The following is a 26,051-nucleotide window of genomic DNA, read 5'->3' as shown; positions in this document are numbered from 1 at the left end:
CCCTTGCATCCCTTCTCCACCTCCTCCTCCCTAGCCCCACCTCCTTCTCCTCCTTCGTCCCTCCCTTCCCTCCCTCCTCCTCCTCCCCAGCAGCAGCCACACCCTCGCTGCCCCGTTCCCGGAGCCCTCGCAGCCGCGCCAGGAGCGGCGATGGAGCCGGCACAGCTCGGCACGGGCAGCGCGGGGCTCTCGGCTGCTCCCAGCCGCTGCGGGCGGGGGAACCCGGCCCGGCCAAGAGGAGAGGCAAACTGGGAAAACTGGGGGCTGCACATCCAAACTGGGCCAGCCTGGGGACCCTGCCCGGGCACTGCCAGCCCTTGGGGCTCCTCTCGGCACCTCCGGCAGCGGGGAACGCACAGAGGGCTGCGGGACCCCAGCACTGGCAGCACTGCGAGGGACTGGGCTGCACTGGGATCACACTGGGATCATACTGGGAGTGACTGGGACAGGACTGGGTTTGTGCTGACATCAAACTGGGATCATACTGGGAGTGAGTAGGAGCCCATGGGGGCAATTGAGACCAGGGGAGGGGCAAATGGGATACACTGGGAGTGACTGGGATTATGCTGAGAGTTACTGGGAACAGCTGTGAGCAACTGGGAGTGACTGGCTGCATGCTGGGGGTGACTGGAAACAACTGGGCTTATACTGGGATCAACTGGGATCATGCTGGAGGTGACTGGGATCATCCTGGCAGTCAGTGCCACTACACTGAGGCTGACTGGGAGTGCTTTGCAGCAAATGGGATCCTACTGGGACAAACTGGGACTGACTGGGAACATGCTGCAGGGAACTGGGCTACACTGGGACTGACTGGGAGTGACTGGAAGGACAGTGAGGGTGCAAGAGAGCAACTGGAACCATGTGGAGCACAACTGGTTCATACTGGCAGCGACTGGGAGCACACTGGGCTCACATTTGGATCACACTGGCAGGGACTGGACTGACACTGGGAGGATCTGAGAGTGACTGGGAACACACCCTGCACATCATCCCCCACACTGGGCCTGACTGGGAGCAACTGGGAGCACGCTGGGAGCAAATGGCATCAGACTGGGACTGACTGGCTTGATCCAGGAAGCAACTGGAACCATGCTGGAGGCAGCTGGGACCATACTGGGAGAGACTGGAAGCAACTGGGATTATACTGGGAACACATTGGGAGGGCTGGCATGTGACTGGGATCAAACTGGAGCTTCCTGGGATCATCCTGGGGTTGAAAGGGAGTGACTGGGATCCCACTTTGGGCTACTGGGAGCAGCTGAGGGAAACTGGGATCATGCTGCAAGCAAACTGGAGCAACTGGGAAGGACTGGATGCACGCTGGAGGCAACTGGGATATTCTGGGCATGACTGGGGGATCACACTGGGATCACTGACACCTTACTGGGGCCACTGGATGTGCCTGGAAACGACTGCAGACATGCTGGGGGCAACTGGGATATACTGGGAGTGTCTGTGACCATCCTGGGGCGACTGGAACCACCCTAGGAACAACTGGGACCATGCTGGGGAGAACTGGGACCACCCTGGGGGCAACTTTTTTGCCTGGGGGCAACTCACTCCTGGGGGAGTGAGTGGGACCATGCTGGGAGGGACTGGGATCATCTGGGGAGTGTCTGGGAGTATAGCAGGGGCAACTGGGTTCAACTGGGACCATACTGGGAGGGTCTGTAACCACAGTGGAGTGATGGAACCACACTGGGAACAGCTGGGCCCTTGCTGGGAGAAACTGGGATCCCACTGGGAGGGTCTGGGAGTGACTGGGATTAGACTGCAAGTGACTAGGATCATACTGGAGTGGCTACAATCATACTGGGATTAGAGGGGGTGTGATTGTACCTAACTGGGGGTTACTGGGAGCTACCAGGCCCATGCTGGGAGCCAACTGGGAAGATCATTAGAGGAACTGGGAGCAACTGGGAGAAATCTGGGGGCAAGTGAACCACGCTGAGGTAACTGGAAGTGCCTGGAAATGACTGCAAGAATGTTCAGGCTAACTGAGATATACTGGGAGTGTCTGAGACCATACAGGTGGTGACTGGGACCAGACTGGGAGTGAATGGGAATGTGCTGGGGGAACTGGGAACAGACTGGGGGCAAAGTGGGAGTGACTGGGGCCCTGCTGGGAGAGACTAGGAATCAGAATGGGAGTGACTAGGACTATGCTAGGAGAGAACTGGGAGAACTGGATACACACTGGATGAAAGTGGCAGGAACTGGGAGCAATTGCATCATCCTAGGGAATGACTATGAGGGACTGGGCTCATACTGAAAGCAGCCACTCCCAGCCCTGGGACCCTCCAAAAACACCTCCCGGGGACCCCCCATGTCCCCCCGAGGGCCATCTGCGGCTCGGCTTTGCAGCCCTGCCAGCTCCAAACATCCCCCCAAAAAACCCCAAAGCCAGGCACCCCCCGGCAGATTTGGGCCCAGCTCCCCCTGCCCGGGCACCTGCGGCACGGGGGGCGATGCTCCCGGGGCTGCGGCCACTTCAGGCAGCGCCAGAGGCACCAGATTCCTTCTGTCCCCTTCTCCTGCTCTTCCTGCTGCCGCTCGGCCTCTTCCTCCCTCCCTCCTCCTCCTCCCCGTTCCCCAAGGCCCAACCCTGAGGGGAAAGGGGGCAAGGAAAGGGCGGGAACCGTGAGGGGAAAGGGCCGGGGCCAAGGGGACGCGCGGCTCCAAAAGGGCCCGGTTTGGCTTGAAATCACCCAAAAGGGCCTCAAATGCAGCTGAAATTAGCCAGCTGTGGCCTAAAGTCAGCCAAAGAGGATTTAAATTATCCAAGGGGTCTAGTATCCAACCAAAGGCACCTAGAATTGCCCAAACTGGTTTACACCTCCCTCAAAATGGCCTAAAATCAACCTTAAATCTCCAAAATGAGCTTCAAATCCACGCTGCACGTACCTGCTTCAGCCTCAAATCTCCCGAATGAGCCTAAAATTCATCTGGTGCTGCCAGAAATCACGGAAGTTGACCTAAAATCACCCAAATGTGCCTGAAACCAACACAAGAGGACCTAAAGCCAACCTAAATGACTTGGTTTGGTGTAAAGTTACCCAAAGAAGCAAAAAAACTACTCAAATGAGCCCAAAATCACCAAAACCAGAGACCTAAAATCACTCACCCAGGATTAAATTCACCCACATGGGTGTAATATCATCCAAAGGGATCCCAAATCCCGCCTCAAGCCCACCAGATTGGGCCGAAATTCAGCCAAAGGGGCCTCAAATGCCCCCGCACAGGCTGGGGATCCCTGGCGGGAGCTGAAGCCCAGCCTAAAGCTGCCCCGCCCGGCCCAAAATGCCCCCGAGGGGCCGAGCCTGAGGCCGAGCCCGGCAGCGGCTCCGCGCTCGCTCCGGGCCCTCCGCGCTCGCTCCGGGCAGTTTTGGCCGCGGCCCCGGACGGGCCCGGGCGGGACTGGGAGGGAGCAGGGAGGGCTCGGCAGGGCTCGGCCATTTGGGGCTCGCTTGGCCTCGGGCCATTGTGCTGGGAGTTGAGGGGCAATCGCTGCGGGCTGTGCAGACAATGATTGCCTTTGGGGCAGCTGGGCAATTTCGGGGGGTTGTGGATTCTGGGGGGCTCTATTGGTGCTTTGAGGGGGGGGGGTGTTTTTCTGGGAGAGTTTGGCGTTTTATTAATTTTTTTGGTTTCTTTTTTAATTTTGAGGGTTTTACGGGGATTTTGTGGGAATGTTGTGGGAATCTCTGGAATTTTTAGGGGGGTTTTATTGGAATTTCTGGGGCATTTTGGGAGCCTTACTGGAATTTTCCAGGTGTTTAGATGGATTCTTTTGAGGTCTAGGTTGTTTGAGGAATTTTTGGGGGTTTTTTTTGTGGATTTTTTTGGGGTTTTGTGGGTTTTGCCAGGATTTCTTTGGGTCTTGGGAGGATTTGTGGAGCCTCTTGAAGGTTTGGGGACATTTATGGGGGATTTGTGAGGTTTAATTGGGATTTTGGGGAGTTTCTTGGGATTTCAAGAGATTTTGTGGGCTTTTATTGGGATTCTAGGATGTCCTAATGGGATTCTGTGAGATTTAATTGGGATTTCATGGGTTTTATTTGACTTTTGGGGCTTTTAAGGAGATCTTGGGGCCTCTCAGCCCTTCCCCACACCCAGGGAATGCCCCAAAGCCCCCTCAGACCACCCAAGGTCCCCCAAAATTCCACTAAAACCCCAAAAAGACTCTAAAAATTACAGTAAGATACTCCAAAAGCCCAGAGAATCCCACAAAATACCAGTGAAACCCACTGAAATTAAAAAACTCCCCAAAATTTCAATGAATCCCCCAATAAAACCAAACCCCCTGCAAAATCCCAATAAAATCCCTCAAAATATAAAATTCCCCAAATCCACAACCCCCCCCTCAAAACCCAGTAATTCTCCCTAAAAACCAAATAATTCCACCCTAAACAACAAAATCCCCCAAAACCCAAAAAAGCCACCCCAGAATCCCCCAAAACTCTCCCAAAATTCCCACGAAATCCAATCCCAAAAAATCCCCCCAGAATCCCCCCACGCTCCCTGGGGCCGTCCTGGCTCAGGGGCACCGGCCGGTGGAACAGGAGCCGCTTCAGGGGGCCCTCGGAGCTTTTGGGGAGGGGGCACCATGGGAGACCCCTCAAAAATGGGGGAGGGGGAACGCCTGTTGTGCCCCCTCTCCCTGAAACCCCCAGACCCCGGTTCAGGGTGGGCCTGGGACCCCCCGGGACCCCTCCAGGAACCCCAAACCCCCCCAGAGCCCCCCCAAGGTTGGCCCAGGATCCCCAAAGCCCCCCCAGAACCCCCTGAGAGCCCCCAGACCCCAATCGGGCCCAGCCCAGGCTGTCCCCTGAGACCCCCCCAGACCCTTCCCAAGGCCCCTCCCCAGATCCCCCCAGGACCCTTCCAGGACCCCCCAGCCCCTCCCAAACCCAGCCCAGGACACTCCAGGCCCCCCAAAACCCCTCCCACATCCCCCCAAGGACCCCCCCAGACCCCCAAAGAGCTCCCTACGACCCCTCCCCAAACCCCCCCGACCCCTCCCAGAGCCCCGCTCCAGACCCCTCCCGGCCCCCGGTGCCGCCTCAGCGCCCCCGGCCCCTCCCCAGACCCCCCGGGGGCCCGGCACCGGCGGCCGAGGGGCGCCGCCTGCGGCTCGCCTCTGATTGGCTGCAGCGGCGCGGCGGAGGCGGGCGTTGCTGAGGGGAGCCGCGCGGTGATTGGGTGGTTCGGGGAAGTGCAGCGCGGTGATTGGTTGGTTCGGGGCGCGGCGCAGGGATTGGCTGGGGGAGCCCGCGCGCGCGGCGGAGGCGGGAGATGTTGAGGTCAGAGCTGCTGAGGCGGAGCTGAGGTGGGGCCGGGGGAACCTGGGGGGCTGTGACAGGGAATAGGGGGTGTGCGGTGGGTTTGGGGGGGAGTGAGGGGGCTCTAGGGAGCTTTGGGGAAGCTTGAGAGGGTCTGGAGCGTTCTCAGGTGGGTTTAGGGGGATGTGAGGGGAATTGAGGTGGTTTGAGGGGATTTTGGGGGGATTGCGAGAGGAACTGAGGGGGTTTCTGAGGGGATCTGGGGGTTTCTGAGGGGATCTGGGGGTTTCTGAGGTGGGTCTGGGGGGCATTTAGGGGAGTCTGAGGGGATTTTATTGGGTTTGGGGGGATTGAGGGGTCTGAGGGGGATTTGGGGCAGTCTGATGGGATTTGGGGAGTCTCAAGTAGGTCTGGGGTCAATTTTGCGGGGAACTGGGGGGTCTGAGGGTAACTGGGGGGGGGGGGGTTTGGGGGGCCAGGGTGGTCCTGGGCCAACCTTAGGTGGAGTCTGGGAGGTTTGGGGTTCCTGGACGGGGTCCTGGGGGAGATTTGGGGGTACCGGGGGGTCCCAGGCCCACCCTGAACGGGGGTCTGGGGTTTTTTTTGGGGGAGGGGGCACAGCAGGGGTTCCCCCTCCCCCGTTTTTGGGGGTCTCCCATGGTGCCCCCTCCCCAAACAGCTCCGAGGGCCCCATGAAGCGGCTCCTGTTCCACCGGCCGGTGCCCCTGAGCCAGGACGGCCCCAGGGAGCGTGGGGGGATTCTGGGGTTTGGGGCGGGTTTTTGGGGATTTTGGGGCGGCTTTTTTGGGCTTTGGAGAATTTTGTTTTGAGTTTAGGGGGAACTATTGGGGTGTTTGGAGGGATTTATTGGGTTTTTTGGGGGGGGTTACACGATTTTGGGGACTTTTGTTAATTTGGGGCGTTTTGGTTTTTGAGCGATTTTATTGGGGTTGGTTTTGTTTGGTTTTTTTTTGGTTTTTTTTGAGGGGGGATTCCTTGAATTTCTTGGGAGTTCTTTTTAAATTTTGGTGAGTTCCACTGGGATTTTGTGGGATTCTCTGGGCTTGTGGAGGGTTTCAATGGGATGTTTAGGTGATTTGTGGGGTTTTAGTGGAATTTTGGGGGGAGGCTTTGGGTTTATACCTGGGTGTAGGGAAGGGCTGAGAGGCCCCAAGATCTCCTTAAAAGCCCCCAAAGTCAAATAAAACCCATGAAATCCCAATTAAATCTCACAGAATCCCATTAAGACATCCTAGAATTCCAATAAAAGCCCACAAAATCTCTTGAAATCCCAACAAACTCTCCAAAATCCCAATTAAATCTCACAAATCCCCCATAAATGTCCCCAAACCTCCAAGAAGCTCCACAAATCCTCCCAAGACCCAAAGTAATCCTGGCAACACCCACAAAACCCAAAAATTCCAACAAAAAAAACCCCAAAAATTCCTCAAACAACCTAGACCTCAAAAGAATCCATCTAAACACCTGGAAAATTCCAGTAAGGCTCCCAAAATCCCCCAGAAATTCCCACAAAACCCCCCTAAAAATCCCAGAGATTCCCACAAAATCCCCACAAAATCCCAGTAAAACCCCCAAAATTAAAAAAGAAACCAAAAACATTAATAAAACGCCAAACTCTCCCAGAAAAACACCCCCCCTCAAAGCACCAATAGAGCCCCCCAGAATCCACAACCCCCCGGAATTGCCCAGCTGCCCCAAAGGCAATCATTGTCTGCACAGCCCGCAGCGACTGCCCCTCAACTCCCAGCACAATGGCCCGAGGCCAAGCGAGCCCCAAATGGCCGAGCCCTGCCGAGCCCTCCCTGCTCCCTCCCAGTCCCGCCCGGGCCCGTCCGGGGCCGCGGCCAAAACTGCCCAGAGCGAGCGCGGAGGGCCTGGAGCGAGCGCGGAGCCGCTGCCGGGCTCGGCCTCAGGCTCGGCCCCTCGGGGGCATTTTGGGCCGGGCGGGGCAGCTTTAGGCTGGGCTTCAGCTCCCGCCAGGGATCCCCAGCCTGTGCGGGGGCATTTGAGGCCCCTTTGGCTGAATTTCGGCCCAATCTGGTGGGCTTGAGGCGGGATTTGGGATCCCTTTGGATGATATTACACCCATGTGGGTGAATTTAATCCTGGGTGAGTGATTTTAGGTCTCTGGTTTTGGTGATTTTGGGCTCATTTGAGTAATTTTTTGCTTCTTTGGGTAACTTTACACCAAACCAAGTCATTTAGGTTGACTTTAGGTCCTCTTGTGTTGGTTTCAGGCACGTGTGGGTGATTTTAGGTCAACTTGGGTGATTTCTGGCAGAACCAGATGAATTTGAGGCTCATTCGGGAGATTTGAGGCTGAAGCAGGTACGTGCAGCGTGGATTTTAGGCACATTTTGGAGATTTAAGGGTGATTTTAGGCCATTGTGAGGGAGGTGTAAACCAGTTTGGGCAATTCTAGGTGCCTTTGGTTGGGTTTTCGACCCCTTGGACAATTTAAATCCTCTTTGGCTGATGTTCGGCCACAGCTGGCTAATTTCAGCTGCATTTGAGGCCCTTTTGGGTGATTTGAAGCCAAACCGGGCCCTTTTGGAGCCGCGCGTCCCCTTGGCCCCGGCCCTTTCCCCTCACGGTTCCCGCCCTTTCCTTGCCCCCTTTCCCCTCAGGGTTGGGCCTTGGGGAACGGGGAGGAGGAGGAGGGAGAGAGGAAGAGGCCGAGCGGCAGCAGGAAGAGCAGGAGAAGGGGACAGAAGGAATCTGGTGCCTCTGGCGCTGCCTGAAGTGGCCGCAGCCCCGGGAGCATCGCCCCCCGTGCCGCAGGTGCCCGGGCAGGGGGAGCTGGGCCCAAATCTGCCGGGGGGTGCCTGGCTTTGGGGTTTTTTGGGGGGGATGTTTGGAGCTGGCAGGGCTGCAAAGCCGAGCCGCAGATGGCCCTCGGGGGGACACGGGGGGTCCCCGGGAGGTGTTTTTGGGGTGTCCTGGGACCAGCAGTGGCTGCTTCCAGTATGAGCCCAGTTGGTCCCCGTGTGCTTCCAGTTTCCTCGGCACTCCCAGTATGAGTCAGGTCATTCCCCCTCTCTCCCTGCAGGATCCCTGTTGCTCCCAGTATGAACCCAGTCCTTCCCAGTCATTCCCTATGATGATGCAATTTGCGCTCAGCAAGGTCCCAGTTCCTTCCACTTTCATCCCATGTGATCCCTGTTCTCCCAATTTTCTCCTTGCATAGTCCTAGTCACTCCCAGTAGGATCCCAGTCTCCCAGCAGGTCCCCAGTCACTCCCACTTGCCCCCAGTGTGTTCCCAGATGCCCCAGCTCATTCCCAGTCGCTCCCAGTCTGGTCCCAGTCACCACCTGTATGGTCTCAGACACTCCCTGTATATCCCAGGTGCCCTGCACATGCTCGTAGTCATTGCCAGGCACTCCCAGTTACCTCAGCGTGGTTCACTTGCCCCCAGTTTCCTCCCAGTTGCTCCCCATTCCTGTAATGATGTTCCCAGTTGGCTCCCAGCATGGGCCTGGTAGCTCCCAGTAACCCCCAGTCAGGTCCAGTCACACCCACTGTAATCCCAGTATGATTGTAGCCACTCCCAGTGTGATCCCATTCACTTGCAGTCTAATCCCAGTTGCTCCCAGTCACTCCCAGTCTGATGCCAATGCCCCCAGTGTGCTCCCTGTCTCTCCCTGTCAATGCCAGCACGACCCCAGTAGGCTCCAGTATGATCCCAGTGACTCCCTGTCTCTCCCAGTATATCCCAGTCATCCCCAGCATGCTCCGAGTCACTCCCAGTTGCTTTCAGCAAAATTCCAGCTGCTCACAGCCAGTCCCAGTCAATCCCAGCATGATTCCTGTAACCATCAGTGTGATCCCAGGATGGACCCAGCTGCTACCACTGTGATTCCAGTTGCACTCAGTTGCCCCTGGAATAGTCCCAGTCGCTCTCAGCAGGGTCCCAGTCATGCCCAGTTGCCCCCAGCATAGATTCAGTTGGCCCAATCGTGCTCCCAGTTCTCCCCAGCATGATCCCAGCTGTTCCCAGTGTGGTTCCAGTCCCTGTATCTACGGTTACAGACACTCCCAGTATATCCCAGTTGCCCCAGGAAAGTTCTAGTTACATCAGAATGATCCCAGTTTTTCCCAGTTGCCTCCAGCATGATCCCAGTTTCTGACTGTTGCTGAAAATGTGGTCTCAGTTAATCTCAGTAAGATCCCAGTTTCCCCAGTTGTGGTATCAGTCCTCTCAGCAGGGTTCCAGTACCTCCAAGCTGATCCCAGTTGATCTCAGTGTGTCCCCATTTTCCTGCCAACATGGGCCCAGTAGCTCCCAGTAACCCCCAGTCACATTCCATTCACATCCACTCTGATTCCAGTATGATTGCAGCCACTCCAGAATGATCCCAGTCACCCCCAGACCCTCCCAGTCTGATCCCAGTGCCTCCAGTGTGATCCCAGTTGCTCCCAGCAAGGGCCCAGCTGTTCCCAGTGTGGTTCCATCACTCCACTGTGGTTACAGACCCTCCCAGTATGGTCCCAGTTGAACCCAGTTGCCCCTGCTATAGTCCCAGTCACTCCCCAGATGATCCCAGTCCGTCCCAGCATGGTCCCACTCATTCCCAGTTGCCCCCAGGGTGGTCCCAGTTCTCCCCAGCATGGTCCCAGCTGTTCCCAGTGTGGTTCCAGTCCCCCCAGGATGGTCACAGACACTCCCAGTATATCCCAGTTGCCCCCAGCATGTCTGCAGTCATTTCCAGGCACTGCCAGTGGCCCCAGTAAGGTGTCAGTGATCCCAGTGTGATCCCCCAGTCATGCCCAGAATATCCCAGTTGCCTCCAGCGTGCGTCCAGTCCTTCCCAGTTGCTCCAGTTTGCTTGCAGCATGATCCCATTTTCTCTCAGCTGCTCCCAGTAGCCCAAAGTGGGATCCCAGTCGCTCGGTTTCAACCCCAGGATGATCCCAGGAAGCTCCAGTTTGATCCCAGTCACATGCCAGCCCTCCCAGGGTGGTCCCAGGATAATCCCCGTTGCTTCCAGTCTCTCCCAGTGTGGTCCCAGCTGCCTCCAGCATGGTTCCAGTTGCTTCCTGGATCAAGCCAGTCAGTCCCAGTCTGATGCCATTTGCTCCCAGCGTGCTCCCAGTTGCTCCCAGTCAGGCCCAGTGTGGGGGATGATGTGCAGGGTGTGTTCCCAGTCACTCTCAGATCCTCCCAGTGTCAGTCCAGTCCCTCCCAGTGTGATCCAAATGTGAGCCCAGTGTGCTCCCAGTCGCTGCCAGTATCAACCAGTTGTGCTCCACATGGTTCCAGTTGCTCTCTTGCACCATCACTGTCATTCAGTTCCCAGTCACTCCCAGTGTAGCCCAGTTCCCTGCAGCATGTTCCCAGTCAGTCCCAGTTTGTCCAGTAGGATCCCATTTGCTGCCAAGCACTCCCAGTCAGCCTCAATGTAGCACTGACTGCCAGGATGTCCCAGTCAGCTCCAGCATGATCCCAGTTGCCAGTATAAGATTGATCACCCCCAGTCCCACTCCAGTTGCTGCTGGCATGATCCCAGCTGCTCACAGCTGCTCCCAGTAACTCTCAGCATAATCCCAGTCACTGCCAGTATATCCCATTTCCCCCTCACATGGTCTCACTTTCCCCCATAGGCTCCTGCTCACTCCCAGTATGATCCCAGTCTGATCTCAGCACAAACCCAGTGCAGTCCCAGTCACTCCCAGTACGATCCCAGTGTGATCCCAGTGCAGCCCAGTCCCTCGCAGTGCTGCCAGTGCTGGGGTCCCGCAGCCCTCTGTGCGTTCCCCGCTGCCGGAGGTGCCGAGAGGAGCCCCAAGGGCTGGCAGTGCCCGGGCAGGGTCCCCAGCCTGGCCCAGTTTGGATGTGCAGCCCCCAGTTTTCCCAGTTTGCCTCTCCTCTTGCCCGGGCCGGGTTCCCCCGCCCGCAGCGGCTGCGAGCAGCCGAGAGCCCCGCGCTGCCCGTGCCGAGCTGTGCCGGCTCCATCGCCGCTCCTGGCGCGGCTGCGAGGGCTCCGGGAACGGGGCAGCGAGGGTGTGGATGCTGCTGGGGAGGAGGAGGAGGGAGGGAAGGGAGGGATGAAGGAGGAGAAGGAGGTGGGGATAAGGCAGAGGAGGAGGAGGAGGAAGAGGGGTTAGGGAGGAGGAGGAAGAGAAGAGATGCAACCGGAGGGAGCGAAGGAGGATGTCGGGATAAGACAGAGGAGGCTGAGGAGGGGGGACGGAAAAGGAGGAGCGGGAGGAAGAGGAGGGGCAAAGGCGGATCGAGGAGGAGAAAAAGGAGCCACGCGGTCGAGTCCTCCCTGAATTCGCAGCCCCCAGCTGTGGGATCATTGCCCCCCATCCCGCAGGTGAGCGGGGAGGGGGAGCTCGGCCCAGATATCCCCGGGGGGTCCCTGGGTTGGGTTTTTGGGGATGTTTGGAGAATGCAGCAGTCCAAGGCTGAGCGGGAAAGGCCCCTTGGGGGGACATTGGGGGGGGCCGGTGGCGGCTGCCGGCAGAGGCAGCCTGGAAGAGCAGAGCCCTGTGTCCGCCAGGAGCCCAAAGTGGGGAGCCCAGAGAGGGGGGAGCGGCGCCATTGGCGGGAGCCTCAAGAGCCTGGAGAGGGGCAGGGGGGACTCCTTGGAGCCCCTGCAGCCCAAAGCAGAGAGTGAGGGGAGAAGGGAGCCCAAAAGGAAGCCCAAAAAGCCCCGGCATCACTGCATGGGGAGAGCGGAGAGGGGGGAGCTTTTGGGATTGCTGGGACTGCCAGCAGCCTGGGCAGGGCGGGCACCCAGGAGAAGGGGGACCCCCAATGCAAGCGTGACCCCAGCAGCTGGGACAGGGGGAACCCCCGAACACCAGAGGGGAGGGAGCAGGGACGGGGAACTCCTGGGAGGCTTTTCCAGGGCTGAATCTTGGTGTTTGGGAGTTTTTCTGGAGCCCAGATGTCCGGTGACTTGTAGAGCTGGACTTGGGCAGAGGGACCTTCAAACTCCATGTGCTCATCCCTTGTTTTCCCCAAAGCAGGATTTCCCATTGCCAAGCCCTGGGAGGCTGTGAGGAAGAGGAAGATGGCCCGGGAGACGCAGGCAGGTGAGGAGGAAGTCAGTGCCCCTTTGCCCCTGTGTCCTGCTCCATCTCCCAGCCCAGCACGGCCCCGGCTGCAGCACAGCCCCTGTGCCGGGGACGCCCTGGGGCATCTCCTTGCCCTTGCCTGTGGCCCGGAGGCAAATGCCATCCTCTGCTTGTCCTTCCTCCCCCAGAGCAGGAGCTGAGGATGGAGAGCAGGGAGGACAAATCCCCGGGGCAGAAGCTCGTGGCAGAGGCCGTTTGGAGCGGCTCCACGGCGCAGGAAGCCAACGGGGAGGAAAAGGCCCGGAGATGCCGCACAAGGAGGGGCTGCAAAGGCAGATGGCGGCGATCTGAGGGGGAAAGACCCAGCCTGGGCCAGGAAGGCGGCCGGAGATGGAGCCAGAGCTCGGAGCTGGTGCTCCATGAGCAGCCCCATGATGGGGAGAAGCCCCACACGTGCATGGAGTGTGGGAAGAGCTTCAGGTGGAACTCCGAGCTGATCACGCACCAGAGGATCCACACTGGGGAGAGACCCTACGAGTGTGATCAGTGCAGGAAGAGGTTTCAGACCAGCTCCAGTCTCCTCCTGCACCAGCGCACGCACACAGAGGAGAGGCCCTTCCGCTGCCCCGACTGCGGGCAGGGCTTCAGGCAAAACGCCCATCTTGTCGTGCACCGGCGCATCCACACTGGGGAGAGGCCCCACGAGTGTGAGGAGTGTGGGAAGAGCTTCAGGGACAGCTCCAGCCTGATCCACCACCAGAGGACCCACACTGGGAAGAGGCCCTTCGAGTGTGGGGAGTGTGGGAAGAGCTTCAGCCAGCATTCTGCCCTGATTGTCCACCAGACGATCCACACTGGGGAGAGGCCCTACGAGTGTGATCAGTGCAGGAAGAGGTTTCGGATCAGCTCCCATCTCCTCCTGCACTATCGGGTTCACTCAGAGGAGAGGCCCTTCTGCTGCCCCGACTGCGGGAAGGGATTTAAGCAGAACTCCCACCTCATCACCCACCGGCGCATCCACACTGGGGAGAGGCCCCACGAGTGTCCCCAGTGTGGGAAGAGCTTCTCCAGCAGCTCTAACTTGACCCAACACCAACGGAGGCACCGGTAAGGGAAGCCCTTACTGATTTCTGTCCCGTTCATTCTCAGTCAGCTCTGTTTGCAGAGTGCCTCCTTCTCAGATGATTAAATTCCTATAAAAATCCCATTTTTTAAATCATCCAACCCAAACTGTCCAAAACCAATATCCAAGTAAAACCACCCACCCGCAATTAAATTTTTAAAAGTAATTTTAATTGGTTTGGAGTACTCGAGGGTGTTGTTAAAGTTTATTAGTTTGGTTAAAATGTATGAGAAAATATGATGGTGTTTGGTTTTGTGATTAGCATATTTGTAATAGGAATTGTTTTAGTAAGGTGTGTTAGATTGTATGTTAGTTGTTTTAGATATTTTTTATCTAAAGTAGATTAATATTGAATTAAAACCTTCAAAAGGTATTTCTTGGTATATAATGTGTTTATTTATATGTATTGGTAATGTTATAGCAATAGTTGTTTTGGCTTGAATAATTATTGGAGTATTGTAAGGAAGATTTGAAATTATTATATTTCATTTTTATCTTAATTTATTTCATGATGTATAATTTATTGATTTATAATTTTATTGTAATTTGTTGAGAGGATAAGAAGGAAGTTCAAGAGCAGGAACATTTTTTCCAGGCTGGGAACTGGAATTCCAGACCCTGGGAGTGTGTGCAGGACCACCCAGACAGGGCTCAAACACGGGCTGGGATGGCACGGGCTGGGAAAAAGCATTGGCTGCGCTTGGCTCCTTTGGCTCCCATCCAGGGCTAAAGGCGGCCCCACCAAGCTGGCTGGATCCTGTTTGGGGGTCCCATCCCCTCTTTTCCCGCGCTCTGCCGCCCCTTCCCCATCGTTGTCCCAGTCCCCAGTCCCCTCCCCCGTACTCGGTTTTGGGGGTTCCAGGCCCCTCCTGCTCCGTTTGGGGGTCCCGACCCCCCCTTGGTTTAATTTGGGGCCCCCGGCGCCCTTCTCAGCGCGCCCCCCGCTGCCCCCGCGGCCGGGGGGGCTCCCAGCGGCACCAGTGCCCCCAGTGCGGCCCCAGCTGCCCCCGCACGCCCCATGCCCATGGCCAGGGTCACCTCCCCCCTGCCTGGGGACACCCGGGAGCCCCTCGGGTTTGGGGCTTTCGATCCCCCCTCGGCCCTCGGGGCGGCCCTGGGGCCACCCCAGCACCCCCAAAATGGGGAGGCTCCCCGGAGCCCTTCGGAGCCGCCAGCAATGGGCTGGAAGCGGCAGCAGCCGCCCCAGAAAGGGATCGAAGGCTCCGCGCCGGGAATGGGGGAGGCTCTGGGGATGGCTCCGATCCGGACTGGGGCGGGCTGCGATTGAGGGAGGCTCCGTTCAGCGCCTGCGGAGGGGCTGCGGCTGGGGAGGGGTCCGCGACTGTGGGCATGGGTCCATCCCGGGACTGGGCCGGGCTCTCTGCCCTTCCCGATCCCAGTCCTGTTCCAGTTCCCAATCCCGATCCCGCCGCTGTTTCCAGGGAATGGCTCCGATCTCAACCCCGACCCCAAACCTGGGGGGGTCAAACATTGGGGTGAAACACCCGAAATCCTGGGTTCAACTCCCCCCGACCCCAAATCCTGGGGTTTGAAACATCTGGGGTGTCCAACTGCCCTGATCCCAGAGTTTGGGGTCAAACCCCCTGATCCCCAAATCCTGGGTACAAAAACCCCCTAATTTCAAACCCCCAAATCCTGAACCCCCGAGCCCCGAGATGTCAGACCAGCCCAAACCCCAAATTTTAGGATCAAAGCCCCCCAATCCCCGAAGTTTGGGGCCATGACCCCCCCAATCCCCAACCCCCAAACCCACTCCAGCCCTGGGGGCACAGTGGGGTTTGTTTGGGATTTTTTGGGGTTATTTGGGGTTTGTTTGGGGCAGCTCCAGGTTCAATGTCTGCAGAGAGACACTGGGTACAGCGCTGGGAAAAAAAGGGGGGTTGGGGTCGGAATTTGGAGATTCAGGATGGGGAAAGATTCTGGGTAGGAAAAGGGGATTTGGGGTGGGGAAAGGGGATTTGAGGTGGAGATTTTCAGTGGAAAAGGGATTTGAGGACACACAAAAAATTTGGGGTAGAAAAAGGAGAATTTGTGGTAGGAAAAGGAAATTTGGGAGGAGAAGAAGGATTAGGGGTCAAATAAGGAGATTAGGGGTGAAAAGAGATTTTGGCATTGAAAAAAAGGAGGATTTGGAATAAAGAAAGGAGGATTTGTTCTGAGCTGAACTGACCTGGGGTAGCAGGGGAGCGGGGGGCGGATTAGGGCAGGGTCAGGACCATTTTTTGGGGGGTTTTCTGGGATTTTGGACTACCTCTCTGGGATTTGGGATCAGTTTTATGGGATTTAGGGTGTTTATGGGTGGTTTGGAGAGATTTCAGAATATTTCTATGTGATTTAGGGTGTTTCTAGGTGGTTTTGGGGCAGCTTGAAGGTATTTGAGGTGTTTTGGGGCAGCTTTAGGGTATTCAGGTGCAATTTTAAAGGATTTTGGGGATGTTTGGAAAGATTTGTGGTGTTTTGGGGTAGGTTTTGGGTATTTAGGGGCAGGTTTGAGGCAGTTTTTCAGGATTTTGGGGTATTTCAGGCCTGGTTTCTTGGTTGTTGGTTTTTTTGGGGGGGGGTTGTGGGTGTTTTGGTGGGGTTTGGGGTGTTCTGGGTCCCTTTTTGGCCAAGGAGCTCTGTGGAGGATCAGTAACGGGCCATCACGCCATGATCAGTGTGATCAAGTGAAGCTGATTTATTGCAAACAGCAAGCCATATTTATACTGTGTGCTGCTGTTCACGCCTCAAGCTAATACAGGATTGGTCAAATCCTTCTACACACGCAGTTTAATATTTCAGTTAATTTTAGTTAGTCTTTCTTCTCCCTGCGTCTCGCTGTGGTTTTCTTGTCTGCCTTTGCATCCTGAACCGTGTGCTTTTCTTTCTCATGGGAAAAACCCATCCATCTTGGCCAGGCACCCATGGCCAAAGCTGGGCATTCCCTATATCCAAGGAGAGCTCCCAGACCAAAGCTGCCAGGACTGACAAGTCTGGCTGGCCTTGGCTTCCTGAGGGCTGGCCCTCATCTGCCTCTGAAACCCTGGGGCTCGGTGCTTTCCTTCCTGATAAAAAGAACTCTTCTTCCTGTCCAGGCACCCACAGCCAAAACTGAGATTCCACCTCCAAAATGCCCTCAGTGCAAGGACAGCCCCTAGACCAAAGGTGCCCGGAGAGACAGGTCTGGCTGGCTTGGCCTGAGGGTGGCCACCTCTCATCTTCTTCCAAAACACTTGGACTTTACTGTCCTATGGGAAAAAACCATCCATCTTGACCACGGCCAAAACTGGGATTCCACCTCCAAAACTCCATACATCCAAGGATTGCTCCCAAGGGAAAGCTGCCAGGACAGACAGGTCTGGCTGCCCTTGGCCTCCTGGGGGCTGCCTCTCCCCTGCTGCCCAAACACTGGGGCTCGGTGCTTTCCTTCCTCTGGAAAAGAACCGTCCTTCTTATCTATGCAGAAACGGCCGAAATTGGGGTTCCACCTCCCAAATTCCCCGTATCCAAGGGCTGCTTTCAGACAAAAGCTACCAGGACAGAGAGGTCTGGCTGGCCCAGGCCTCTGATGGCCACCTTCCATCTGCCCCTGAAACACCACCAGTGTTCCATGCTTTCCTTCCTATGGAAAAGAACCATCCTTCTCCTCCGGGTGTCCATGTCTGAAATTGGGATTCCAGCTCTCAAATTCCCTATATCCAAGGGTTGCTGCCAGGCAAAATCTGCCAGTACCGTCAAGGCTGGCTGGCCTTGGCCTCTGGTGGCTGCCCCTGTGACACTGGGGCTGGGTTCTTTCCTTCCCATGGAGATCCCTGTGACACTGTGGGGACCTCCTGGAACCAAGGGGATCCTTGTGGCACCTCTGGAGCCCATGGAGCCAAGGGGATCCTTGTGGCACCTCTGGAGCCCATGGAGCCAAGGGGATCCTTGTGGCACATCTGGAGCCCATGGAACCAAGGGGATCCCTGTGGTACCTGTGGAGCCCATGGAGCCAAGGGGCCATGGTGACACAGCGGGGCTTCATGGACCCAGAGACCAGTATGGCTCTGTGGGGCCTGATGGAACCATGGAGACCATTCCCACCCTTCAGGGCCTCGAGTCACCAAGGGGCCATTATGACACCTCAGGGCCTCATGGCAGCAAGGGACCATTGGGACACTGTGAGGCCCCATGGAAGCCAGGGAAGATGGACCAGGTCTGGCTGGCTTGGCCTCCCAGGGGCCACCTGACAGGTCTGGCTGATCTTGGGATGTCAAGGGCTGCCTCTCATCAGCTCCTGGAGCACTGGGGCTCCGTGCTTTCCTTGCTATGGAAAAGAGCTGTCATTTATTTCAGATGCCCATTGCCAAACTTGGTATTCTCCCTAAAAAGTTTCGTATTTACAAAGGTATCTCATAGAACAAAAACCTGCCCGCTCTGGCTGGCCTTGGCCTCTGGTGGTCACCTCTCATCTGTTCCTGAAGCAGAGGGGCTCTGTCCCTTCATTCCTATGGAAGAAAAACCAGCCTTCTTGTCCAGGGACCATGACCAAAATTAGAATTTGACCTCCCAAATTCTGTCTATCCAAGGATTGCTCCCAGACAAAAGTAGCCAGGACAGACAGGTTGGGCTGGCCCTGTCCTCTGGTGGTTTTCTTAGACAATGAGCTGAATGGTTTCATTTGGAAACACCTTGGAGAGGGCCCAGAGAAATTCCGAGGTGGGGTTTGGAGGCCTTGGGCACATGAGCACTACATATGGACAACGGAGCTCTGTGCTCTGTGCTGCTCTGGTGGTTTTGCATCATAGAAGTGATGTTCTAAGAGAAGCAGTTTCCTCTGTGTCTGACAAAAAACCAATCAGCAATTAGATTTGAGAATTGACAGTCTGTTAAACCACTATGGAAACTGTACACGGCTCTGTGAAGACACACGTTAAAGACGAGAAGGCCTGGGAGGGTCTCTTTCCCTTCCACACAGCAGAGAGGTAACAAGGCCGGCCCGGCCCCCATCTCAGCCAGGGCAGCCCAGGCGGCTCCTGCCGTGGGGCCGGGCCCCTTCCCAGGGAGCCCCCAGGCCCCATCGGCTGCCGGGCAGGGGAGGGGAGGCCGCGGGGCCGAGGCCGGGCCGGGCCCTGGCTGTGGTTGTGAACTGGGCACTCCTGAGCCCTGCCCCGCCGCCAGCCCGGGCCGAGCCAGGATCCGCCAGGCCCCAGGAGCAGCTCAGGGCCGAGCCAGGATCCGCCGGGCCCCAGGAGCAGCCCCGGGCCGATCCAGGATCCGCCGGGCCCCAGGAGCAGCCCCGGGCCGGGCCAGGATCCGCCGGGCCCCAGGAGCAGCCCCGGGCCGAGCCAGGATCCGCCGGGCCCCAGGAGCAGCCCCGGGCCGGGCCGGCTCAGCCAAGGTTCTGCTGTCATTGGGGTTCACCCACAACCCCCGGGCAGGGGCAGGAGAAGCCATCGGCCCCCGGCCGTGCTGCTGCTGAGTTCTGGCCGGGCTGCTGAGATCCTGGCCCTCTCCCCAGCGCGGCCCATCCTGACACAGCCCCAGCGCAGCCGCTGCAGAAACCTCCATGGTAAAACAGCTCCGGCTGCACGTACCGAGCCCGGCCGGGGTCACGTAACCATCTGCAGGCCCCGGGCGAGATATGAACTCTTTCAGTGCTTCCATCCTCCCTCGAGGGATAGAAAAGGACAAAGGGCAGGCACACAGAGGAGCAACATGAAGACACCGAGCTCATGAAGGGGAAGTTGAGTCCCAGATGGGAGCGATGAGGAGATGCCTTGATCTTGGGGCTGGAATCCTCTCGTAAAGCTATGAAGGATGTAATTGTTACATCAGACTCTCTTTTTCCCTATATCGCATTGAAAAGTATGGGGAGAGGACTTGTTCAGCAAAGGCCTCCATGCTAAAGTGAGCAAATGTTGAAGTGGCTGTGATCCCATGAGAAGTTTGAACAGAGAGAGAGCAGAGTGATAAGACCCTGTGCCCTCAGGGAGAAAAGAAGAAGATCTCTGTTCCCAGAGGTGAAGATGATTTCAGAAATAGACAAAGAGAACCTTTGCTCTTGAACAGCTCATCTTTAAACTAATACCCCATAAGCTGACATGGCCCATAAACACAGCTGTGGGAAAAGCCGTCAAAAAATGGGAGGGACTTCACGACTGCAAAATTTTCCAGGTGGCTGCTATTCATGGAAATGAAAAGCCATGAGAGAACAGTTTTCTTGTAGAGAAGTCTCCACAACATTAACAAGAGGTACCTCTCTCCTTAAGTGAACTGAAGAAAGAATATTCTAGAGGTGGTAAACTGACTGAAAAATTTAGGTTTTGTCTCCTTACATTGTCAATAGGAAAGAAAAGGTTGTAGGGAGATGAGAAGTGTTCTGAAAGTTTTGTTCTGATTCTTATTGCTCTTTCTTTTAGCTACTGTTAATAAAATTTTCTTTACATCCTTTAGAAGTTTTCAACCTACTTTGCCTTTCTCCTACCAGGAAATGAGCAAGTATATTCTAGTGAGTGCACTGGTAATTAGCCAGCACTGAACCCACCACACTAATTGATGCATTGGCCAAGAAGCCTCAAAGTGGTGAACCAAAACCACTACAGAAACCTTCCTGAAGAACTGCATGAGAGCAGAGGGAAATCAAGGCAGAGCCATGGTTTGTTAGAACTTGCTTGATCCTAATGAGCCCCGTGCTGTATTTGGAGCTGAGCCCTGGAGCCTGGGGGCCTGAGAGGAGACTGCACAAACCTTTCCAGGAGCCAAAGGCAGAAGGAACACCCAACGTGTCTCGAGGCAGCAATGGGTCCCACTGAGGTCCATCCCCAACACAGGCTCCTCATGGACTCCTTGGAGGAGAGAATGGGAGGCCAGGAGTGCACAAAACCCTCTCAGAGACTCAGTGTAGAAAGGAAATTCCAAAGTACCTCAAAGTATTAATGAGCCCCACAGAGTGTCAGTACAAAGCTCTCAAGGGACTCGTTAAAGCAGATAATTGGAGCCGTGATTGCAGGAACCTCTAACAGAGTCTGTATCAAAAGGGAAACACCAAGTACCTTAAAATAACTGAAGTACCTTGAAGCATTAATGAGCCCCACTGAGTGCTGCTACTGATAAAGACTCTCAGGGGACTAATTACAGCAGATAATTGGAGGCCATGATTGCACAAACCTCTCAGAGACTCCAAGGCAAAAGCAAAGCCCTTTGAAAACCCTGCAGTCCCTGGGAGCATGAAGGAGCCCCCAGGGCCATTGCTGACCAAGGCTCCCCAGGGACTCCTTCCAGCCCATCCTTGAGGCCACTGGCATGTGGGCTAGGGGGGATGCTGAGGGCAGGACAAGGGGCTGCCAGTGCCCAGCCTGGCTGGGGCTGTGCCAGGAGGCCCCAGTGCCTCAGGCCAAGGTGTCTCCTGCCAGCCCTTGGTGGCACAGAGCCTGCTGTGCCCCAGGGCACCAAGACTTGGCTTCTCTTTGTCCTCACCTGTCATCACTGCCTGCAGTTCTCTGCTCTGCCTGGGGCCTGGGGACACTTTCTCAGTCGTGCCCCTCAGTGGGACCCATTTAAAGGAAAAGAAACTTTGGAGTTGGATTCTGACTGTGAATTCTTGAGAGGTTTCTTCAGCTCCCTCTCAGGGACTGCTGTTCAGGGCCTGAGCACAAAGCCCCAGAGGGTGATTGAAGTCCTGGTGCTGTGTCTGTGCTGCTGGGCTGGGCCGGGCTCCTGGCCCAGAGGCAGCTCCTGGCAAGGGCAGCGCTGCAGAGAGACAGCTCTGGCCAGGAGCAGCTCCTGGGCACAGCCCAGCAGGGCTGGGGCACTGCCTGCAGCCAGCCCGGGCACAGCACAGGGGCACAGAGGGGTTAAACTCAGCCTGGGCTGGCAGCACAGAGCAGAGCTCGCTGAGGGCTCCCTGGAGCAGAAATCATCCCAGGTTTGAAACAGTCATTGCCCGGCCGTGGGAAGAGAAGCTGCAGCTCCTGCAGGGATCTCCCGGAGCTGGCACATCCCACAGCTTTCAGGAGCTTTCAGGAGGACTCTCAGAGCTGCTCCAGGGCAGGGATGTGGCCCTGGGGCCGGGCTGGCTTTCCCTGCTGCCCCAGCCCAGGCACAGCCCAAGGCAGCTCCTGCTGCCAGGCTCTGCTGCAGGGCTGAGCAGCCGCGGGTGCAGCCAGGGGTGCCCAGGGCTGTGCTGCAGAGCAGGCTCCTGCAGCCCAGGGCGCTGAGCTGGGGCAGGGACTCTGCTGCCTGCCAGGGACAGCTCTCAGCCGGCCCGGGGAGCTGCTGCCAGCGCTGGGGAGAAGCTCTGGGGGTGTTGCCCGAACAGAGACACAAAACCCGTAAGCTTTGTGCGGTGCTTTATTGAGGGCCCGGGAGTCCGGGGACCCCAGTCCCAAATCAGAGCTCCAACGCTACTGATACATCGATCTCCTTATATACTACAGTTTGTTACAGATTTCTCCAAGTAACAGACCCCCTCCCCAACAATTCCCTTTCTTAGCAACTGGCTTCTTGTGAAACTCACGATACACTCCTTAAGCTACAAACAAGACTATAAATCAGGTACCTATCATGATTTCCAGTACATTGTATACAGATCAACATTCTTGCTTCCTTTCCTGATTAAACATTCGTTACGGTTGCTTGAATACTATGGTTACACACTCCAAAGGTTACACCACACTTCAAATGGCTACTAATTCCTACATACTATACTTTACAAAATTTCTACATTTAAATGATTTCCAACATTTCCCCCCTTTTGAGCATCCTTCAGTCCTGCTGCAAGGATGCTCAATCATTCAGTAACGTGGGAAGCTGCACGGGTTTCTCCATGGGTTTCTTCCTCCTGTCTTCTTCGAGTTATCGCTTTCATCAACCGAAGGGATCGTTTCTTTTTCTTCTCGATGACTCCTATAAGACATCTATACACACTCTAAATGATGGCTATAGATATTAACAACATTAGTGCATATTGTATTAGGGATGTAATTCAACCAGAGAGATGGAGTCCTAAGGAATCAAACACTGCTCTTATCCAATTATGTTGTGCTTCCTTTTCAATTTCTTTTGTCTTCTCTTCTATCCTGTCTAACTGAGAAATATCCTTTTCAACCTCTACAGTTACATTTGGTATGTGAATACAGCAATGATCTATTCTCTGGCTGAGGTAACCACAAACTCCATGATCCTTCAACAACAACATATCTAAGGCCATTCGATTCTGGAGAGTCATCCTTGACGTAGCTTGAAGTTGTAAATTTAGATCTTTGAACCCTTTCTTTGTAGCTGCTGCCAATCTCTCTGTCTGCCCTAACAGGTTGTTTAACATTTCTCTGTTTCGATAAGTAGCTACTGGGGTGAACAAAGATTCCAATACCCATCCAAATTTCACTCCTGCATCAGGTTCATGCCATTGTTCCTCCGGATCTGCTTCCCTTCTTGTTCTTTCTTTATGTTTTAATTTGCTCTGCTTCCAATACGGACATAGGGTGGGGATTCCGAGGGTAATTTGAGTGGTGGGCCCATCTAGTGGTAAATGGGTAGTCCACTGTCCGTGTCCCATGACCCAAACCAGACTTCCTGGGCTGGGCACAGTTGTATATCTACAGTCTATGGGTTCATGTACTGATGCCCTGTTTACTGTATGATTATATCCCCTACACTCACATCCCCACTTCAAGGCCATTTTAACTGGTACTAGTCCTATCTGATCCTCTGGAGTGTCGCACGTGAAAACTTGTGTGCAATTCCATTCCTCTTTCTGTGCCTTAAATGCTCTAGAGGATGTGGATGTAACAAGAGTTCTATAATAAAATTGGTTTCGCTTCCCTAACCATTGAATACACTATTGAACTTCCCCCAAATAATTATAATGCTCTAAAACACTAGGACCCCACAATGTTTTCCACTCCTGCCAGGTATCATAGTTCTGTGTGATGTTCTGACACTTCATCTCATTTTGATGGATTATGTTTCTGATTCATAGCCTGTTACATGGCTCATCGATTGGAAATGTAATTAAACACCTTTTTGTATTTTGGATCCACCCGTAATAATTGTGTTTCAATTTACAATCTGCCTCGGTCATAGTTCTAATTGTCTTGCATACATCTTTCCATTCTACTACTGACTTTGGCACTGTCTGACAAGTCCAAGATACATTTTTAAAAGATTCTGGCATCTCGGTTATTGGTATTATTCCCCAAGATATAGGTTCCCCTGCAGCTTGTGGTAACGGCAAACAAGCAGTTATTTTGGTGACATTCTGCATTATTCCAAAGTCCCTGATCAACCCTACTACCAAATTTTCCTGCCCTTCATTCCGTTTTAGGGGACCAATTTCCCTCCGATCTCTCCTTATATGCCTTTTCAGAAATGCCTGTTCTCTTGCCTCCTGATATACACCATGAGACTTTGCCTAAACCATCCTCAATCCATATGCCCCAGCCATATCATCTTCTACTATGCATAAGTAGATCCCTTCTGTTTTGCCTATTTGTGGGTCAGTGATATTCAGCCAACCTTTTCCCTGGTTTTTGTACTCCCACCAACTTATCCCTGTTTCTATCTGATCCCAGGGTAAATTTTTATTCTGCTTCCACCATTTGACACGTAAATTCCTTGGGTATCCAGATTCTATTGAAAAGGAGCAATTTATCCTAAGTGGTGGGCCCTCCCATAGATCTACAACTGCTGATGTTGGCCACACTACTATGTTTTCTGTGTAGGTCTCTTCTCATGATAACACTTGTAATTGGATTCTCTTATAATCAACACTACTCCGAATCCTAACTAAACAGATGTACTCTCCAGAATCATTTGTGGCTACCTTAGTCAGTCTCAGCGTTGTAGTTCCTTGTTGAGCATCTTGATCCCAATCCAGACTCACTTCTCCCTGGCTTTCCTCAGCTCCTCGCTGCCATTCTACCTGGATCTCCTCGACTCCAGCTCCCTGGTCATCATACAATGCACAAATTAGTTGAATATCCATTCCCATTACCCTTGTAACCCGTTTGTTTTCCGTTTCCACCCTGATAAACCCGTGTGCAAGAATTATTTTCATTAAAACTAACAACAAAATGATTAAGAAGGCGGCTTTGCGCGGAAAATCATTCGAGTGGGGGTTATCATCTGAGTCTCCCACTGCTGCGGAGCCTTCTTCACTCGGGTGTAATGGATCCAAGCGTCCATCCCCGCTACCTTCACTGCTGTGTAGGTCGTCATCATTACCTGGTAAGGTCCACCCCATGATTCCCGTAGTGGATCTGTCATCCAATTTTTGACGTACACTTGATCCCCAGGATGTATGTCGTGAACAGGATTCTTCAGCGTGAGTGGCCTATTTCACTGCAAGGTATTCTTTAGAGAATTCAAAGTTTTATTGAGTGATACCACATATTCTGCAATTGCCTTATCCCCATTCACATGCATTTCCCCTTTTAATACAGTGGCGTGATATGGTCTGCCATACAATATTTCGTATGGACTTACACCTATCTTCTCTCGGGGCTTTATACGAATCCTGAGCAATGCCAGGGGCAAGGCCTGAGGCCAATATAGCTTAGCTTCCTGGCAAATTTTCCTGATCTGACCTTTCAGTGTTTGATTCATCCTTTCCACCTGACCACTGGACTGGGGCTTCCAGGGCGTATGTAAATTCTAAGTGATGCCTAGTATTCTGGCTATTTCCTGCACTATCTCTGCAATAAAATGTGGGCCCCTGTCTGATGATAACTCCAGAGGTACCCCAAACCTCGATATTATTTCCTTTAGCAGTGTCTTTACTACTTCCTTTGCCTGATTTGTTCGACATGGAAAGGCTTCTGGCCAACCTGAAAATGTACATACATACACAAGTAAATATTTATATCCCTGGGCCTTTGGTAATTCAGAAAAAATCAACCTGCCAATAATCCCCAGGCTGTGGTCCAACCTGTAATTTCCCCATTTGTATTTGTCTCCTAACTATTGGATTGTTTTTCAAACACACAGGACACATTGCGTTAACCCTTTTTGCCATTGTTAACATCTGATTAGAGATGACTTCATTCTTTAAAAATTTAACCAATGCCTCTGCTCCCCAATGGCATTTGTTATGCTCTGATTCTAAAATAAATTTCATTATTCGGACTGGCACTACAACTTGTCCCAGGGGAGTGACATACCATCCAGTCTGATTCTTTTGTGCCCCTAATAAATTTACTAGCTTCACATTCTCCGTCGAATACACTGGTTCTTGATTCAAGTATGGGGTCGCGGGGTTAGTCCTTACCGGTATGAGAGCCATCTGAGTTCATACCTTTCGTGCAACTTGTCTTGCGACGGCATCAGCAAACCGGTTTCCCTGGTAGATTTTTCCCTCAGCGATTTGGTGTCCCCTCACGTGCATAATTGCAACAACCTCAGGACTGTGTATAGCATCCAACAGCTGTAGTACTGCCTCTTGGTGCTTAACACTGGCTCCCTGTGAATTTAACAGTCCCCTCTCTTTCCACAATGCCCCGTGCACGTGGACCACACCAAATGCATATTTGGAATCTGTCCATATATTAACTTTCTTGTCTTTACTCAAATACAGGGCCCTAGTAAGTCCAATTATCTCTGCCTTCTGAGCAGACGTTCC

The 26,051-nt window shown here is 54.4% G+C and overlaps 2 protein-coding genes across 2 annotated transcripts in view; one reads left to right on the top strand and one right to left on the bottom strand.

The window, feature by feature from the left end:
• LOC119696487 overlaps positions 1 to 26,051 on the top strand; it is a 1,710,157-nt gene that overhangs the window by 794,356 nt on the left and 889,750 nt on the right. The window contains 1 exon segment of the mRNA XM_038126215.1: positions 12,727 to 13,437. Coding sequence (XP_037982143.1) covers positions 12,727 to 13,437 — 711 coding nt within the window.
• Positions 1 to 26,051, bottom strand: part of LOC119696488 — a 1,499,846-nt gene that overhangs the window by 611,465 nt on the left and 862,330 nt on the right.

Source organism: Motacilla alba, unplaced genomic scaffold, assembly GCF_015832195.1.
Source record: "Motacilla alba alba isolate MOTALB_02 unplaced genomic scaffold, Motacilla_alba_V1.0_pri HiC_scaffold_31, whole genome shotgun sequence".
In the NCBI taxonomy this organism is placed as follows: Eukaryota; Metazoa; Chordata; class Aves; order Passeriformes; family Motacillidae; genus Motacilla; species Motacilla alba.
This window is presented reverse-complemented; position numbering and strand designations above follow the sequence as displayed.